General features: G+C 37.1%; 1 protein-coding gene across 9 annotated transcripts; it reads left to right on the top strand.

The window, feature by feature from the left end:
- The first annotated feature begins 104 nt into the window (after positions 1-104).
- On the top strand, positions 105-17,084 carry KBTBD3 (kelch repeat and BTB domain containing 3). 9 transcript variants are annotated; one of them, XM_038148268.1, is made up of 4 exons: positions 105-344; positions 7,276-7,494; positions 8,592-8,833; positions 11,492-17,084. In XM_038148268.1, exons 3-4 carry the CDS (start codon positions 8,610-8,612, stop codon positions 13,110-13,112), a joined length of 1,845 nt encoding a protein of 614 aa, XP_038004196.1. In that variant the 5' UTR covers positions 105-344; positions 7,276-7,494; positions 8,592-8,609; the 3' UTR covers positions 13,113-17,084. The 9 variants fall into 9 exon arrangements, with proteins under 9 accessions (XP_038004196.1, XP_038004181.1, XP_038004172.1 ...); XM_038148253.1 differs by having other exon boundaries at positions 7,154-7,494; XM_038148244.1 differs by having other exon boundaries at positions 5,451-7,494.
- The last annotated feature ends 837 nt before the right edge of the window (positions 17,085-17,921 follow it).

Genomic DNA, 17,921 nt, shown 5'->3' with positions numbered 1-17,921 from the left:
GGGACCCGCCCCCTCGAGCCTGGCGGGAGCCTATCGGCGTGCGGGAAGCACGGATGACCCCGCCCCCGACAGCAATAACTAACCCGATGTCAGAGCGCCCTGTGAGTGGCAGCGGAATGCGCCAGGTAGCGACCTATCAGGGGAAAGGCGGCGCCTGCGGCGGAGCTGCACCCGCGGTGTCGTCAGCGAGGACAGGTGGGCGGGACCACACCTGGAGTGGCGGCCGGCGGAGCCATTCCGAGTGCAAGGAGCAGGAGAATGACGCCGGAAGGAGCCAATCCGCCGGCGTGGCTGCTGCGGAGGGTGGGCTAGAGCGGTCGGTGAGCTGCGGGTGTTGGCTGCAGGTGGGTGCGCGCTGCTCGGAAGGAGCGCTCAGGGGGGACTGGCGCCTCGCCGCCTGCGGAGAGGCGGCAGTGGCGGGGAGCGCCGCATGCCGCGGCCGGGTCGCGCTGTGAGGGAAGGGGATCGCTTTGCCCCATCCCGGCGGTCCTGTCAGAATTAGTCCTCCCTTAGAATGAACGGAGCCGCCGCGGGGCGCAGGCGCGGGCGGCCTGAGCATGCGCAGTAGGGGCGCCGCCGGCGCTGCCCTCCCGCGGTGGGCAGGGCGGGGCGATGGCGGCCGCTGCTGCGGGGCTGGGGCTCCTGAGGCCGGCCGCGGCCGATAACCCTGGCCGTGGCGCAAGGAATGTAGTTATCCGCTAAATTCTGCTCCCTTCGGCCCTGTGCGGCACTGGGAGGTGGTTATGCCCTCGAGGGGGTCCGGGGGAGGTGGTTCTTAGCGGCAGCGCGCCCCGCTGCGGACAGGTGATGCGCGGTCCATCTCTGCCATCAGCGCATCCTGCTGAGGTGGCGCCGTCAGCGCATCCATCCTGCTAGAGAGCCCTCCGGGCCCCCGGCACAGCTGTCGCAGCGGGCTGGGCTCTGTTTACCTTTTATTGACTATAAAGAGGAGCTGATTGTCCCGAGAGCAGAGGCAGCACGCTGCATCACCCTAGCAGGGTTCTGGCTCCTAAGGATCTGTGCAAACAAAAGCCTCTTGTATCCCTCATTGTTCATTCCCTCAAGAATTCCGATGGTTGTCAACTCGATTCCCATTTTTCCTCAATTATAGGCCATTTGTAAGACCTCAAAAGGGAATAAATTTGCTTGCCCTTTGGTTCTGGAATTGAGCCATAGCTAAAAAACTAGGGCCTATTTGAAAATTTACAACCCGTCTTTCTTGTTGCTTGCCTTTAGAAATACTTACACTTCATCCGTCCTCATTGACGATGTACAAATGATGTAGAAATGCTGAAAATTGTATTATTGCACGTATTTGTTATATACAATTATTGTTAACAATATATATATTATTGTTATATACAATCCTCCTTTTTTATTGTTCACCATTGCTAGCTCACTGTTAATATGGAAAGCTGCTGTTTCTGCACAGGCCAGAAGGTCTTTCTGTCCAGAATAAGTCTCAGTTATAGCTGAGTATAGATTGGTCTTTGCAAAATATTTTAAACACAGAAGTAACATTGAATAAAAAAAATGTTTAATCAAGGAATCAGTTGGGTATTTGACTTACTTCAAAATATTATTCCTATTTTTCTCCATGATTTAATGAAGTAGGGAATGTCATAATCTTATGCATTATCCAAACCAATAGACAAAGTTAACTGACAGCAGAGGAGGAGTTAACACAGTCAAGAAAAAAATCCCAGGAAAATGCTCTTCACCAGTATCAAACTGTACCTGAGGCTTACATTTCAAACATTGTATTATGTGCACTTTGAAGAGAAAATTGTGGCCTTTTGTATATTTAGTTACTGATAGATTATAATAATAATGAATTGTGGATCTTACCTAATTCCAAAAAAAAAACGCTTCTGGTTTGATTGATAGGTTTGGCTTGTCCATGATCTCTACTTAAGAGATTTAAACATTTAGCACTTTTTTTCACTAGTGGATGAATGTGTTTTTTTTATTGAGCTTCGCGTGTAAATGCAATCTGAAGCTCAAGATGCATTGTATAATATGTAATTTAATTATGGATGTATTCAATATAAACCCATATCTTTACTTAAAACATGCTATTATAATAAGGTATGCTAAATTAACCTCTAAAGATGCTCAATATTGCATGCACGTTTTGAAAACCCACATTTTAATCACATGCAAAAGTGACAGACTACAGAAGCCATCAAAAACTGTCATTTCTGCTACAGAATTTGCAGTTATTTTCAGCAGAATTAGAAGTACAGTGTGTCATTTCAATTCCATTTTTCCTGAAAATTAAAATTACAGTTCTTGATCTTTTTTGGCTAAAGAAATAATTTGCAAAGTAACTTGATGAATTGGAGAAATTTAATTTTAAGAGAAAATCCAGCTAGTTTTACCTCTTTTAAGTTACTGCTTTATCTTAATGTGTTCATGTGTTTATCAGGGAACATGCACTTAATAATCACTGCTTGCAGAGTGGAAATCTTCCACTTTGGGGAATGCCTGCAGGAGTTACTGCTATTTCCTTACTCCCTACTGATGCCATGCTAGGTTTTTTTTCCCATGTTGATTTTTTTTATCACTTCTAAAGAACACAAAGCTTTAAAGTCTCTGTGTCACCTTTCAATCTGAGAATACTATCCCAACATTTATTATTGATAAATGTCATTTTTGTGGATTAAATGTCTCAAAATGTCCTGTGCTTTTTTTTTTTCTTGCTAAAATGATTGACTGAGTATTATTTTTCTTTGAAGTTCAGTTATTTATGAAAAACCTGTGAGACTCAGTTGCATTGAAATTTCCAGGCAGGAACTTGGAATTCTCTTAGTGTTTTCAATCTTAGGCAATCAGTGACAATCAACACATTAATGGACTATAAAAGCACAGAACTTGTACTCAGTATTTATCGTTTAATTACATTTTAAACCACTCTTGTCTTTTTAGTCAGTAATTAGAAGTGTCACCAGATCCTACAGATATGTGTTCCACTCATACTCATCTTATTGAATGTTAAAATAGATGCATAGTGTAGAGTGGTGTCCTTAAAACTTATTAACAAGTCATTAATTTCTCTTCTTTTGAAGGGACAAGGAATGAGAATAGCAAATCATCTTAATGGGTTCAATAATACAATACTTTTAATATTAGATCTTAGAATGCTGATCTTGACCTTTTCAAAACATCTATTAATGCACCGTTTAATTTTGTATGGAAAAAACCTCCTGAAAGTTCTCTAGAGAAATCTATACAATTACTTCATCTCCACTATGCTCAATTCTTTCATCCTAGGTACATAAAGTGTTCTGTAAAATACCAGCTCTTAGATTTCCCTTTTTTAAAATCCTGGTCCCTAGTAAGAGATACTGTCCAAGCTGGGAGAAGGCCGTGTAATACGTATAATATTCCATTGAAGAACAATTTATTTCTCATAAGTTACCTGCTGTGAAGTACAAAGATTTATTTTTTTTTAATTGGTGAGTGCTGTACCACAGCTGTGTTGTGCTTTCAGATAAAAGCAATAGATTGTTTTACAATTTGTTGTAAATAAAGTACCAAATCAGAGTTGAGTTTAGACTGGTTTTGCCAGCTACGTTGGAAGAGGAGAGAGCTCTTCCATGCATGTATGTCTACCTGCACAGTGTTAGTTGTAATTTCTGAATGGCCTCTCCCTTGTGCTGGGAACAGTGTGAAGCCTCAGTCCCATTCCAAGGGTTTGGTCCTGTTTATTGTCAGGCAGACACAGCCGTAAGGGGCTTTTCCTGACAAAGTACGAGCTGAGCTATGTGTGATACTTATGTGTGCTCAGTGCTTCCACAAAACAGAGTTCCCTAGGCTATTTCAAAGTCACGCATATTTGTACGTATATTTTTATCTCACTATTATAAAGTGATCAGACAGTTTGATGTCTTTGCCACTGTCTTTCTGGGCCCACATTTGGGTGTTCATGCTTCACTGTTATTACACATCCTCTCCCCTAGTTTGATACTTTTCCTTGGTTAAATACTTGCACATCTTCCACCATTCTCAACTTCATTAGCATATTTAAACTTCTGTAACCATTTTATTTATCAGTTGTAGCAGCTAAGGCTGTTTGGGCTGTTGGTTAAGCAAAATCTTTTCAGCAAAAGTGTTTATTAATATATGTACATTACGTGAGTACGTTCCCATCAGTGCTTTGGCAGGAACTACAACAGATTCTGCACAAACAAAAGTTCATCTCTGCTCAAAGGTCACTTCACAGTTCTGTTTGCTTTACTGTTTCTGATCTGGCGGAATGGATGTGTAAGTCATTTCTAGGAGGTGTATTGCAGTGGTTATGATTTTAGTGCATGCCTGAATGTTCTGAAAATGTCTGGCCTGGATGTTTTTGATCTCCTTTATGAGTTTAACTGTATGCTGTGTTTATAGTCTCCTAGTATAGTATTTAGGATTCAACATATATCCAGTTTATTAAATTCATGTCTAAAGGTCATTTGAACTTCCCAAAGGAAAAGTGTAGAAAATCAATTACACATTTCAGTGTCTTCTACGTACAGAATTATAAGAACACTTAAGAAGGATTGTTGATGGTGCTAACTACAAGACAATCATAAATATGTTACATCCTCCATATATCTTTGGAAAGAGAGCATTAGCATTCGTGAAGTGAAAAATTCCACTAGAAATTCAGTGAGGTTTTGGCAGCTGTTTGCATGGAATCAAGGTCAGTTAAACACTTGTAGCTTTTTACAAATGCTTAGATACTAAGAGGAACGTGTGTATATCTCATATTTTGACTATGGTCTTATCAGAGTTCTCAGTGTGGTTACTTGGCATCTGGGTCAATGAGCTCGTTATGTTCTAGACTGCTCTGTCACTTATTGTCCTGGGAAAAGGACAGTGTTAAATCTGTCAAAGGCCTGTAACTAAGTGATCCCTAATGGCCCTTCCAACCCAAACCACTCTGTGCTTCTATGACAGAGGGGTCTTATAAACAGCACAGCTAATGAGGTCTGGGCCCTTATTACTAGATTTTGAGACAGATCGTAAGAATGCTCTTACACTCCGAGCTCTCAGGTGGTCCCTTATTTCATCCACCATAATGACCAAAAGTAGCTTACTATGCCCAGCCTTCTGTTCAACTGCTGGCTGCTCTGTGGCTCTACACAGACTGGCCATTGCTTGCCACTTGACTGTCAGGCATACAGAATGCCTGGCCCCTCAACCTGTACAGAGAGTTTTGAGAGGTACATTTATGTCCCCCACACATGTGTTATATGGGGTTGACCTTAATAAGTCTGAAGTTTGTGTCAGTTTTCACTGTAGCAGCCAACTGGCCTTGTGTTTCAGGTGTCTTACAATAAAAATAAGCCAGGGCAAGTGTTTACATTTTAACTTTGGTGGAGTTTAGTTTTGGAATTGTTTTCAGTTGTCTTTGTCAGCCAGTTGTTGGTTTGTTGATTTTTGTTTTGTTTTTTTTTTTTCAGAAAAGCAGGCTAATAGCTAAGGGGGCATTTTCCAGCGTAAGACTGTAAAGGTCCAGTACGCGAGCAGGGAGGTTTTGTCAAGTGGTGAGAGATTGGATCACGTACAGCAGTACTTGTGTCATGTTCCAGGACAGGCTGCAAGGCCAGTTGCTGAACAGCACACAGACATGTCTTAAAAAGCAAAAGTAAGAGATCCCAGTTCTAATAAACCATTTACTGGAGCTTGGTTCTTGGTAATCCACATGAATACAGGCTGTGTAATTAGAATGCTGTGGGAGTTTATGGAGCAAATAAAAGGAGGGGTGTTCCCCAGCTGAGCTGTCCCTCTTTCCCGAGCTGCAGACCTCTTTAACATATATCTGCACCCCCTACGTTTCTTACCCTTTTGTCAGAGTCAATCAAATATTTATAAAAACCCCTACTGTTAATTAATGTGGCTTTGTAAAAGAATGCATGAAATAATTATAAATGCCTTGTTTAACATACCAAGTTTTAGCTGAATTGTTAAGAGAGTTTGGAGGGCTCTAAAATCATCAACAGATTCAGTGAAGTGGTACATTAATACCAAAATTATAAAGTAAGTCAGGAGTTGGCTACAAGACAGCTGGAAATTGAATTTATTAATATGTATTTTTTTAATGGAGAGAAGGGTGAATTAGGCTAAGTCATTGCACAGTGTTCATTATTACATTCCTTAATCGTGAACAAAAAAATTAAAGATACACTGCTAAATTTTGCTTTTAAGAAAATAATGAGACACTGCTATTAGAGATTAGGATTAGGATGCACTGGATGACTTGGAAATTGTTCTAGTGAGACAGTGATGAGGTCTGAACCATAATGTTGTACAACAAATCTTGTATCAGTGAAAGAAATTTAGGATCAAACCAGAATAAAGAGAAAACTGCAAGAAATAATGAGGAAAACCAGAAACTCGGCCTTATAAGTGGACCTTGGAAAGTTTGACAATTATTCATTCTAATGAAAGTTGAGAAAGGGTATCAACGCTCTTGATAATTGTAAGAATGAATAAATATACAAAGGAAAATTAAGTCAAATAAAAATTTTAACTGAAGAACAAATATATGTAAGCATTAATAAATTGATGGGTAATTAAGAGCTACACCAATGTACTGGAATAGAGTTTTTGTAGTAATGCTGTGGTAAAAGAAAACTTTCTGAAACATTGATTGCTTGTTTGAAAGTGATCATATGATATCTTGCCTAAAATAGCATAGTTCGACTTAATTACAGTAGATGTTTCCATGTTCATAATACAAATATGAATATTACTGAAATTGATAATTTTATCATCAGAAAGCATGTTGTAGGTTGGAGCTTGCTATAGGAATTACATGTAAGTGGAGAAATATGTCTAGTATCAATTGTGAGTTCCAGAATTTTGCAGAAAGGTTTATGTTTCTTTTAGAAGAAATGTTATTTGATGTGATGCCAAATAAACTTTGAAATTCACTTACTTTTTAAAAAAAAAGTTTCATTTAAATGTAGGAAACCAACGTTATTGAAGCAACTCTGCTTTTGAAGATTCAGCCTTTTGAGGAGCAGGCTTTTAAAATCATAATAAAAGAGTATTCTAGAAAATTCTGACATACGGAAAAGTTTCATGATATATGGAAGTTGGGGTTTATGAGGCCATACATTATCAGAATAAATGGTGGTCTTGTTCTTCTGTATTTTCCTAGTTCCTCAGGCTTAGAATGGAAAGAGTGAATACGTTGAGATTGTCTGGCCATGGGAAGGAGAAGATGCCTGCTCCAAGGGTGCCAGTGCTGGCAGCAAGATCACTGGATCTCTTCTCTTCCAGGAGACATGGAGGTCTATTTGTGGTTGGAGCTACCTGACTAGATAAAGAATAGATCAGTCTGCTGTGAAAGTACCTCACATGAAGAAGACTGCCTGATGGTTTAGTTTGCTCTGAATGTGTCGTGTCATCAGATGAGCCTTTTCAGAAAATTAAAAACCAAAACCAGTATTTTCTTGTTTCTGGGTTTTGTTTGGAATTTTTTGTCCCCTGTCAATTCAGGTGGGCCATTATCTGTTGCTGATTTTAATTTGAATTGGAGAAGCAAAATCCTGGAATTAAAAGAAAAAATGGAATGTTTCTTTAAGCTTTAAAATAGGCAATCTTGACTCAGATTTGCAGTCAGAGAAGTTTATGCATCTGCAATATATAAATAGCTCTTTAAATAAGTGTAAATAAAATATACTTGTGTTTAAAGTTTCTTTATATTGACAAAGTGAAATAAAATATTTTCATTGTGAAAAAACAATTAAAACCAATTTACCACAGAAAAAACCTCACTTCAGTGTAGGGATTTTCATCAGAAAAAAAAAACTTGGCTGCTGAAATGGAGATGGTCTTAAATTTAAATGTGTTTTAAAGCCAGTTAATTTATGCCACTGTAAATGAAACTCAGATTGGGCAAACATAAAGCTTCCTAACAAGACTAGAGGTACATGACAAAATCAGTTTCAATTGACTAAACACTCAAAGGTGTACTGTCACCAAACTGTCTCTAAATGACCCTGTTTGGTAAACCCCAGCAATCCTGTTATTCAGCCAGGCTCTTGGTGTTGTTTGTATTCCACTATTGCAGTCCAGAGTGCCTCGTGGGAATCCACTTAGTATGCAGTCTAATAGCCTGTGTCTCCCTTCCACTACAAGATGTATTGTGATCAGCCTTTTGGAATGTAAAATATGTAACCAAGTTTCCTTTTTCCATCTTAATTTTACATAAAATTGTAAGAATTTGGGGTTTTTTGAGGGTAAGCCTAGGACTAGTCTTTCTCTTAAATGACAATTAAACACACTTCTTGATGTGCTTCCCGTGGACTTAATTAAAAAAATTCCTACAGGTGGGTATTATCTGAAGAATTGTTCTCTGATATATGGCAGATAATCTACTTTACCAAATTTGCCATGGGAATATATTTTACAAAGTAGTAGTATTATCAAATTCAGTGTAAAAGTCACTTGTAACACAAATTTCTAACTGTGCATATGATATACAAACTAAATTCAATGCTGGGAACTTCTTTGTTTGTTTTATGGTGTATTGATTTTGTTTGGTTTTTTAAATAATAAGACTGTAGAATCAATTACTTATTTTTCCATTTCAGGAATAGATTGAAGAAAACATGGCCAATCAACGGGATTACATTAGCAGACCTATTTGCAATGGAATTTCTGTTCCTGAAAATAAAATCAATTCCTTAGTGGCTGAAGGTCATGGACAACAAATTCTAAAAGTACTACAAAAGTTCAGAGAACAAAATATATTTTTTGATTTTAAAATTCGTGTGAAAGATGAAATAATTCCCTGTCATCGTTGCGTACTGGCAGCATGCAGTGATTTTTTCAGGTAAACCTAATTTTGGTGTGCGTTTGCAGGAAATAGATTCTAAGTTCTCTGGGAGGGAGGGAGGGAGGGAATAGAAGTAAAACAAAACAGAACAAAACAAAACAAAAGTTAAAAAAATTATCACAATTTACATATATCTGCAGAGTTTTGAGCACAGCATTCAGACATCATTTTAGGGGTATGCCAGGTACGGCTCTTTGCATTTTCAGAAAACCATGAGGCCTCTATGAATCAGATTCCAACAGCAGTTGAAACTCTGTAATACAAGTTTCAAATCATAAATGTGGGGCTCTGCTGGTAGGTTGAACTGACACAGGTTATGTATTTTTAAGAGTTACCTGTTGCCCATATCAGTACTTGAAGATCTACAAGGATATTGTTTGACTTTTTATATGATAGTCCATGTGCTGTGACACATTTATATTGTGAAATGATTGATTACAAATACATCTTGTGCTGAGCAATTGGGTATAAATTGTACATAACTTTGGAATGGAACTGGTTTTTGTTTGTCCAAGAAGAGTGGTCAGTAAAGTAGAAATTGTCTTCAGAGGTATTTAAACAGATAGGCATACTTTTCCTAAACTTCACATTTCAGCCTTTCAGCATGAAATGGATCTTCCTTCTTGGGCTTAAAGCTATGTATTCTTAAGGGACAGCCTTCATTCACATACAGAATATTGATTTATAAATAAGCCTCGCTAAACTTTTTATTAGAAAGGTTCAAACTTGCAGTTCCACACTGAAAGTGTTTCTGAATAGGGTTTACTAAAAACAAAGCTAAGACTAACAATGAAAAAATGGACTCTTAGGAATGAGTTAATAGCCTCAATTCGGTTGCCTATACATAGGTGAGTGTTGATTTTCAAGTGTCCTGGTACATCCTATGGTCTAAGTGAGTCTGCCATATATGACAGAAGATAGCTAGATGTGTTCTAAGAATTACTGAAAAAAAGAAGAAATGCAGATGAAATAAGCACTTTCTCCACTGTAGGAGCAGATTTGGTTTTTTTCTCTGATGCACAGGACTACTTTCATTTGTCTTTAACTGCTTGACAGCACCAAGATGAGCTGGCGGATAATAACAGCCATCAGGCTCATAAGTCATCCTGCAATGCAAGGCCCATTTTTTACCTTCAAGGAATAAAAAGTACCTAGGTCCACAACAAACATTTTGAAATTGAACACCTTTTGCCTTCTTTGGCCTTTGGACTTCTCTTAGTTTTGGCTTCATTGTGTAAACCGAATAATCAGCAACATTTTCTTCCTCACTTGTTAGCTTTCAGAGTCAAAGCCTTTGCGTACATTGCTCTTCTTCTACTAGTATTGTTCAGTTGCTGTTTTACTCCCTAATTAGAGATTTCATAGCTCATGTGTTAATGAGGAAAGGATTATAAGGGTCGTCACTTAGTATGCAAAGAGGTCTTTGGGATACAGGTGTCTTACTGTAATTTCATGTTCTTGTTCGGGAATTCAGACAAGTTCCTGCTTTACCAAATGCTCACATCTCAAAGAGTATGTGCTACATACAGGGATGGTATTTTTTTTCCTCTTCAGTTTCAGAAAAGGATGAGATTTTAAAAATCCTATACAACAGAGATACTAAGTGTATAACTGAACTATGACATAACACTTTTTTTTAATATGAATTATCTATGATGTATTAATATCCAGATTCTTTACTTTGCATTTGATGATTTATCCAGCTCTTCCTCCACTATTATCTTGTGTCATATTCAGAAGCCACTGCTATACTGGCTTGAGGCTTAGTCTCTGGGAGGGTAGGGCAAGGGATATTGCAGCACTGTTCTGTTGCTAGCACTTACCCACTTGTAAAACTTTAATTATTTTATCTTGCCATTTTAGATTGTGTGAAAGAGTTAAATGTTATTACATAGTTAGAACAAAGCAGTTACAGTTGTAATAAAATTTCCACAAATCTCCTGGTCAGTAGTTCATTCCACAATTTCAACCATCATCTTTGTCAGTCACAACCTCACGCAGTCACATCTCAGTCACAACCTACTTTCTGCACAGTTTCATTGTGTCATGCAATCATATCAAAATATCTTGTTTTCTCTGACTTTGGCCTATACTCATACATCTCTCTGTCAACTCTAAAGCAATAATCAAGTTTCCTTGTGTTTTTTCTCCTCATTTACCCCTTACCTACTTTTATTTCTGAGGACTACACCCATCATCTGTCTGGCCATTTGCTCAGCCTGGAATTTGGAAGGGGTTTTTTTCCCACATAATTTTATGTACTCATCCATATTGCATGACCTAACTAATGGGGCTTTTGTATTATGTATTCTTTAAATCAGGCTTTCTTTCCCAAAGTTGAAACTGATGCTGTCCTGAAAAATGTCACATTTTCTCTCATGCTGAAAGCTGCAGACTTCATCACCGTTTGTGAAAATCCATACAAAACACAGGTGCTGCTATGATTTTGTTAAGCCATTACTTTGTATATGTTCTTATCACCAATCATTTTTTTCTTCAAACACACCAAGTAAATTCATTATTCATGTAAGAACTTCCACATTTTAGACCAGCCCACATTATTACGGGCCCCTAATTGTCTCCTTCCACATCAGTGTTCTCATCTGTTTGCTAAATCTTTAATTTGTGTGTATATCTTCTGTATTCTATTCACAGAGCCATGTTTGAAGTTAATATGAAAGAACGGGATGATGGCAATGTTACTATTAGTAACCTATCACCCAAGGCAGTGAAAGCTTTTCTTGATTATGCTTACACAGGAAAAACAGAGATAACCAATGATAATGTGGAAATGCTCTTCCAACTGTCGTCATTTCTTCAAGTTTCACTCCTTTCCAAAGCTTGCAGCGACTTCCTAATAAAAAGTATTGATCTTGTGAATTGCTTACAGTTGCTTTCTCTATCAGAAAGTTATGGGTCTGTCCGCTTGTTTGATCATGCTCTAGATTTTGTACAACACCACTTTTCATTGCTGCTCAGATCGAGTGACTTCTTGGAGATGAATTTTGAGATATTACAAAAATGTCTCGAGGCTGATGAACTAGATGTGCCCGAGGAAGAATCAGTGTTGAAAGCTGTCCTCCAGTGGACCAAACACAACTTAGAAACACGGCAGAAATACCTGCCTAATTTGATTAAAAAAGTGAGATTACACCAGTTACCTGAAAAGACTTTGCAGGACTTTCTGCATTCTGAAGAACACTTACTTAAGAGTGCTAATTGCTCAGTAATAATCAATGATGCAGTTAAAAGTGTGCAGAACTTCAGTGGATTGTTTCCAGATGCACGTCCTTCAACCACAGAAAAATATATATTTGTTCATAAAACTGATGAAGATGGAGAAAACAGACATACGTTCTGCTACAACATCAAAACAGATAAATGGAAAGAACTACCACATACGCACATGATTGATCTGCCAGGGTCAAGTTTGTCTAGCTATGGAGAAAAAATATTTATAACTGGAGGATGCAAGGGTAATTGTTATAGGACTGTCAGGCTTCATATTGCTGAACCGTTTCATGATGCCACTGACCAAACCTGGTGCTACTGCCCAGTCAGCAATGAATTCTCCATAGTGTCAGCTATGAAAAAACCCAGGACAATGCACACATCTGTTGTAACCTTAAATCAGCTCTTTGTGATAGGTGGAAAGACCAGAGGAGCTCAAGAAACTCGAAGTCTTTTGGATGTAGAATCCTATAACCCTCTTTCCAAAGACTGGAAATCTGTAAGCCAGTTACCAAGAGGTATCTACTATCCAGAAGCAAGTGCATGCCAGAATATAATTTATGTCCTTGGCTCAGAAGTAGAGATTACTGATGCCTTTAATCCATCCCTTGATTGTTTCTTTAAGTATAATGCTATGACTGATCAGTGGTCTGAGCTTGTAGCAGAATTTGGGCAGTTTTTTCATGCAACTCTAATCAAAGCTGTTCCAGTGAACTGTACATTGTACATATGTGATCTCTCCACCTACAAGGTTTACAGTTTTTGCCCAGAAACCTGTGTTTGGAAAGGGGAAGGATCTTTTGAATGTGCTGGCTTTAATGCAGGGGCAGTTGGGACAGAAGACAAAATTTATATACTAGGTGGTGATTATGCTCCAGAAGAAATCACAGATGAAGTTCAAGTCTACCACAGTAGTAGGTCTGAGTGGGAAGAAGTTTCACCAATGCCAAGAGCCTTAACTGAGTTTTATTGTCAGGTCATTCAGTTTAATAAATATAGAGACCCCTGGTCACCTGTGCTGACGATTTGCTCTGGAGAATTTTGAAACTCCGAAGTCAAAAAGAGTCTATTTAAATGCACAACTTGTAGAACAGTTTTTAAGTATTAGTTTACGGATAGAGAAATATGTACTCATTTGTTTAAATTCTCAGTTTAGATTAAATGCTGTAGGATTGCTTTTGGAAGACTCCATTAAAATGTCATTCGTGCTAGTCGTTATACAGACAGTATTGTATACTTAATTTTATATACTACTCTTCTCTGTAATTATCAGAATAATTTTGAAAATTATATTAATTTTCCAAAAAAAATATGCATGAGGAATTAGTTGTGTAATATGTGTAATTATTTCTGTAATATTCACAGTTGTCCCAACAGACAAATTGTTAAATGAAAAAACTGGCTGTGATACTGTTTTCCCTATGTAACTGAAGTTTAAAAGACATTTTCATTATTGTTATTTAGATTTTCTATGTTCATAAACCTGTAAGAGGAATTCATTGTCAGCTTTATCTTATACAATGACCTTAGCAAGGACAAAGAGCCAAAGTGACCTTCACAGTATTAAAACCAGGTATCTAACTTGAAGAGACTGATAATTCTTGTCATCTTACTTCAGCTCTTCAGTTTTACCAGTTTTTCTCCATCCTTGTGCCTTAGTAGTAGCTTTATTTTCTGTTTCCATGCCATTAACTGTGGCAACGTAAACTTCAATAATATACTGCAGGGCAGGTAAGATTTCTACAGGAGAGATGATTCATGTGATATCTTTGCTTCAGTCATGTTGCTAACTAAAGAAAAAACACTTCAGGATGTTTTCTAACAGAAGTCTTCATCTCTGAAGTCTTCAGCGCTACCTACTAAGCAGTCACTAGGCTGCTTATAGCAGCAAGCTGTAAACTGAATCGTAGCTGTTGCTTCTGTTAACTATGGGAAAAGTTTGTATCTTGTCATACATCAAATACAAAGTTACAAAACTACACCCCCATATTAAAAGTCAATAGTATTTCTGAGGTGAGAAATCATCTCTTGTGGTTTAAATTAATTAAAACACTTTATCTTGAACTTCATTGTATTGTTAGATGTTAAAATATTACACAGTAAACACTACATATTGCTTGATAAACTTTTAAGTAGTCAGCTATGATAATGTTAAAATTGTAATGGACTTTTACTACTAATATTAGTCTAGCCATATGTTCTGAAGTAGATTTGATCTCATGCTTACAAAGTCAGTCTTCTTTCTGACAGGAGGACACTGAAATTAGCTAGGTTTCATAAATTAATTTGTAATCTTCCACAGCCTGAGAATTTCCTATCTTTCCAGGTATCCAGATAAGACACTGAGAGTCCTTACGTTCCATAGAAGTATTGTGAAAGCAGTAAGGTTGTCTTCTGCCAGACAGAATAATGGTTCTAAACATTTATTCACATCTTTTCAAGCAGTTTAAATAATAAATAAAATTTAGCGAGGCATCAGAGACATCTTTCGTATGTCTTGAGACAACTGTGGTAAGTTCATTATCACATCACTACTGCATGTACTTTTGTAAAACCCAAGAATATTAATATTAATGCTTAAAGCTTAATATTGCCTAGAACAGGCTTCTGTTTTAAACAGTAAACAATGGAAGGTTCTGATTCTGTGACTGACTCTGTAATTTGTTATCAGATACCTTTAAAAATCTAGATAACATTCATCATAACAATTTTCATGAGCATGTAAAATAAAATCATGTACATTTGGAATAGAGCAGGACCCTTCCACTCAGTAATTTCTGTATATTAATATGTGTGTCAGTTCTGTAGAAGTAAATAGCTTGCTACAATATTTCAGGCAACTTCCACATAAATGTTTTTTTTTTTCATAATAAGTCTCCAAATCATATTTTAACTAAATGTAGCTAGGTAACCTCTACAATCACCTTGCAGAAATGCAAGTATTTTTATATTGGGACACAACTACTTTTTGTTAGTGCAAAGCAAATGTATTGAGTAGAGAGAGGAAGAATACTATTCCTACTTACTGAAACAATAGGAAAAAACCAAACACATAGGAAAATGGTAGGTTTGGTTTTAATGAATCTACTGAGGGTAGCATAGAGACTTCATTAACCATTAATTATTGCAACTTGACACATCATTGGAATACAAGGCCAAATTCACCTTTGCTTTTGTATTTGTGTTGTGTTTATACCTGAGTAATATGAGTATACAATTTATGCATTAAGAAAAGTAACCTATTACGCCCGTAGTACATGGGCATAAATAGCTATGCAAATTGGAAGATATCAGAGAATTGCAAGGGTGTTTTAATTGCCACTGTCATGGCCAGATTGCTGGATCACATAAACAGCAAGCGAGTCATTCAGGTGATGCTCTTTCCTCTAAGTTTTTCCCTACAGCAGATCTTTTTGGCAGTCTTCTACCCAGCTATTTGCTATAAGACTCTTGCATCTGATATTAGACAGAGCAATGATGTATGTGAGAAATTCCTCAGTACAGAGGAAGTATAGACAGTGAAAACTGACTGAAGCTGCATTGGGAAAATAGACATGCTTCTTTAATATTCTACACTATACTTGTGCAGGAACTACTGTCAGTTCCCAGTTTGACAAATCATTCATGGATTTCACAGGGAGTGGAGTTCTTACTCAGTGATCAGGAAATAATGTAGTAATGTCAGTTACTTTCCAGCACTGCTTACAGAAAAGTTACTGTGAAATGGTACTGATTTTCTGCAGTTAGGCAGGTAAACCTGTACTACAGCTCTCACAGAAGGAAAAAGGATCATTTGCCACATTTCCACATACAAAGTATTAAATCTGGTAGCAGAACTGCATGCAGAAGAAGCAGAAGTGTTAGAAAGTCATATTTAAAAACAAGGCTTTATCGTAGAAGAAAGGACTTATGTTCCAAACCCTGTGATTAATTGTTAAAGATGTAAGAAAACTCAGTGAACTACACAAAAAATTATTAATTACTTGCATGAGTAACTGTTGTAGTCTGGATCAAACAGATTTTTCAGTCTACAGAGCATTTATGCAAACAAAAGTCACAAAATTAATGCAAAGTGAGTTTTTAAATATCTTTTTATGACTTTTCAAAGCTCTTTGAATCAAAGCTTTATGAAAAAGTACCTTCCTCTAAAAATAGTAACTAGATAACGATTACATATGTTCTCACTGAAATAGTGATGTTTAAACATACAAAATGCATGTAAAATTATAATCTACTATTTGCACTTAAATGATGTAACCAAAACATTTCTAATAGTATTCTATTTTATGTCACAGAATACATTATAAGCATGACCAGTATAATATACACAAAGATAATATATATTGTATGTGGGATTTTAATATCCAGTGATGATTATATTGGATAATCCTAATTTTTAAAGAATGCTATCAAAACATTATGGCACTTTGGTAATGTTATCAGACTGCTTTAGTTGTTATAATAAATATCAATTATTCAGGTGTTTTATTTATTATGTTTGCACATACCTGATGATTATTATTTAAGGACTAATTAATTTGTTTTCTATATTCTAAATACATTTGTAGTAAGTCAGTTTACTGCTGTTAAAAATTGTTATATTCACAAAATGGAGTAGATTTTTCTGGGTCAGATTTATTTATGGTATTACTCTGTGAAGAAAATTGTTTACCTTCTCTGGTTAGTATAGGGTAGTAGGTAAGGTATAGGCTATAGAATATGCTGACTGCAGTTCCTAATGAGGAGATTAATTTTAGATGTTTCTGTTTGTAGGTGACCAACAGGAGGCAGCATAAGCTCTATTTTAATTAAAACAGACTGAAAACAGGGATGTATTTGACAGTATTTATAGTTGAACATTATGCTCAATTTACTTTTTTCCTTCTAACACCCAGTGAAGCATAGAGAACAGTAACATTTCGCTGCTGCCTGGGCTCTGCTGATATGTGGAAAGTACAATACTACACATTTGCTGAGATGTTCATTCTTTTGTGAAATAAAGCACTGAGCAACTGAATCCTTCTTGGGTCTCTTTTTTTTTTTTTTTTTTTTTTCCAGTGAGTTTTAAACTGCAGAGACTCTACAGTGTTTCTAATGCAGGTAATATCTTTTGGGGTTTGTTGTTTTGTTGGTTTTTTTTTTTTTCTTCAGTTGAAGAACATTTTGAATGTCATAACCAAGAATGCAGTTAGCATGGATGAAAACTGCAGTGAGGGGGGTTTATAATTATCCTTGGACCTTGTATTTGCATTTCCTTTGCATACTGAATTACTGTTCCCATGCTACTTTTTGTCTGCTGAAAACTTCTTAAATTTACCATTGTAAGGTACTCATTTAAATTGGTATCATTTTTAAAATTTAGATCAGATTGATATACAGGGGTTTTTTAACAGTTTAAGTATTGCAAATGATTTGGTGTTTATTGTTACTCAAATGGACCTTCCATACTAGTCGAAGGAGCTTTATATAGAAGGAGATAAAAGCTACAGAGTCCAAAATTTGTATGCCAAGCCTTCAGAAATGGCACCAATACAAAGTGATGGAGCCCAGTGTTGTCTTGTATCCTTCCAAAACTTAAAATTCTGTAACACTGAGACTCCTCTACAGATAGATTAGAGTTACAGCAATGCAAATTAGCTTTCCAACACTCCAAGGCCTTTGCCCCAAAAGCCTTTCAACTAGCAAAAGCCCTTTGGAGATGTGTGCAAAGCATTCCAGCAGCATTCACAATATTAAAAGCTTATATTGAACAATGAAGGGATTCACAGACCAAATCTGAGAGCTTAAGTTGTGTAACACTGTGCACAATCAAAAGGAAACTGTAGATGTATGTTCTACAGATCCAGGGAATTCA

This window comes from Motacilla alba, chromosome 1, assembly GCF_015832195.1.
Source record: "Motacilla alba alba isolate MOTALB_02 chromosome 1, Motacilla_alba_V1.0_pri, whole genome shotgun sequence".
NCBI lineage: Eukaryota > Metazoa > Chordata > Aves > Passeriformes > Motacillidae > Motacilla > Motacilla alba.
Note: the sequence above shows the minus strand (reverse complement) of the source record. Positions and strands in the feature narration are given on the sequence as shown.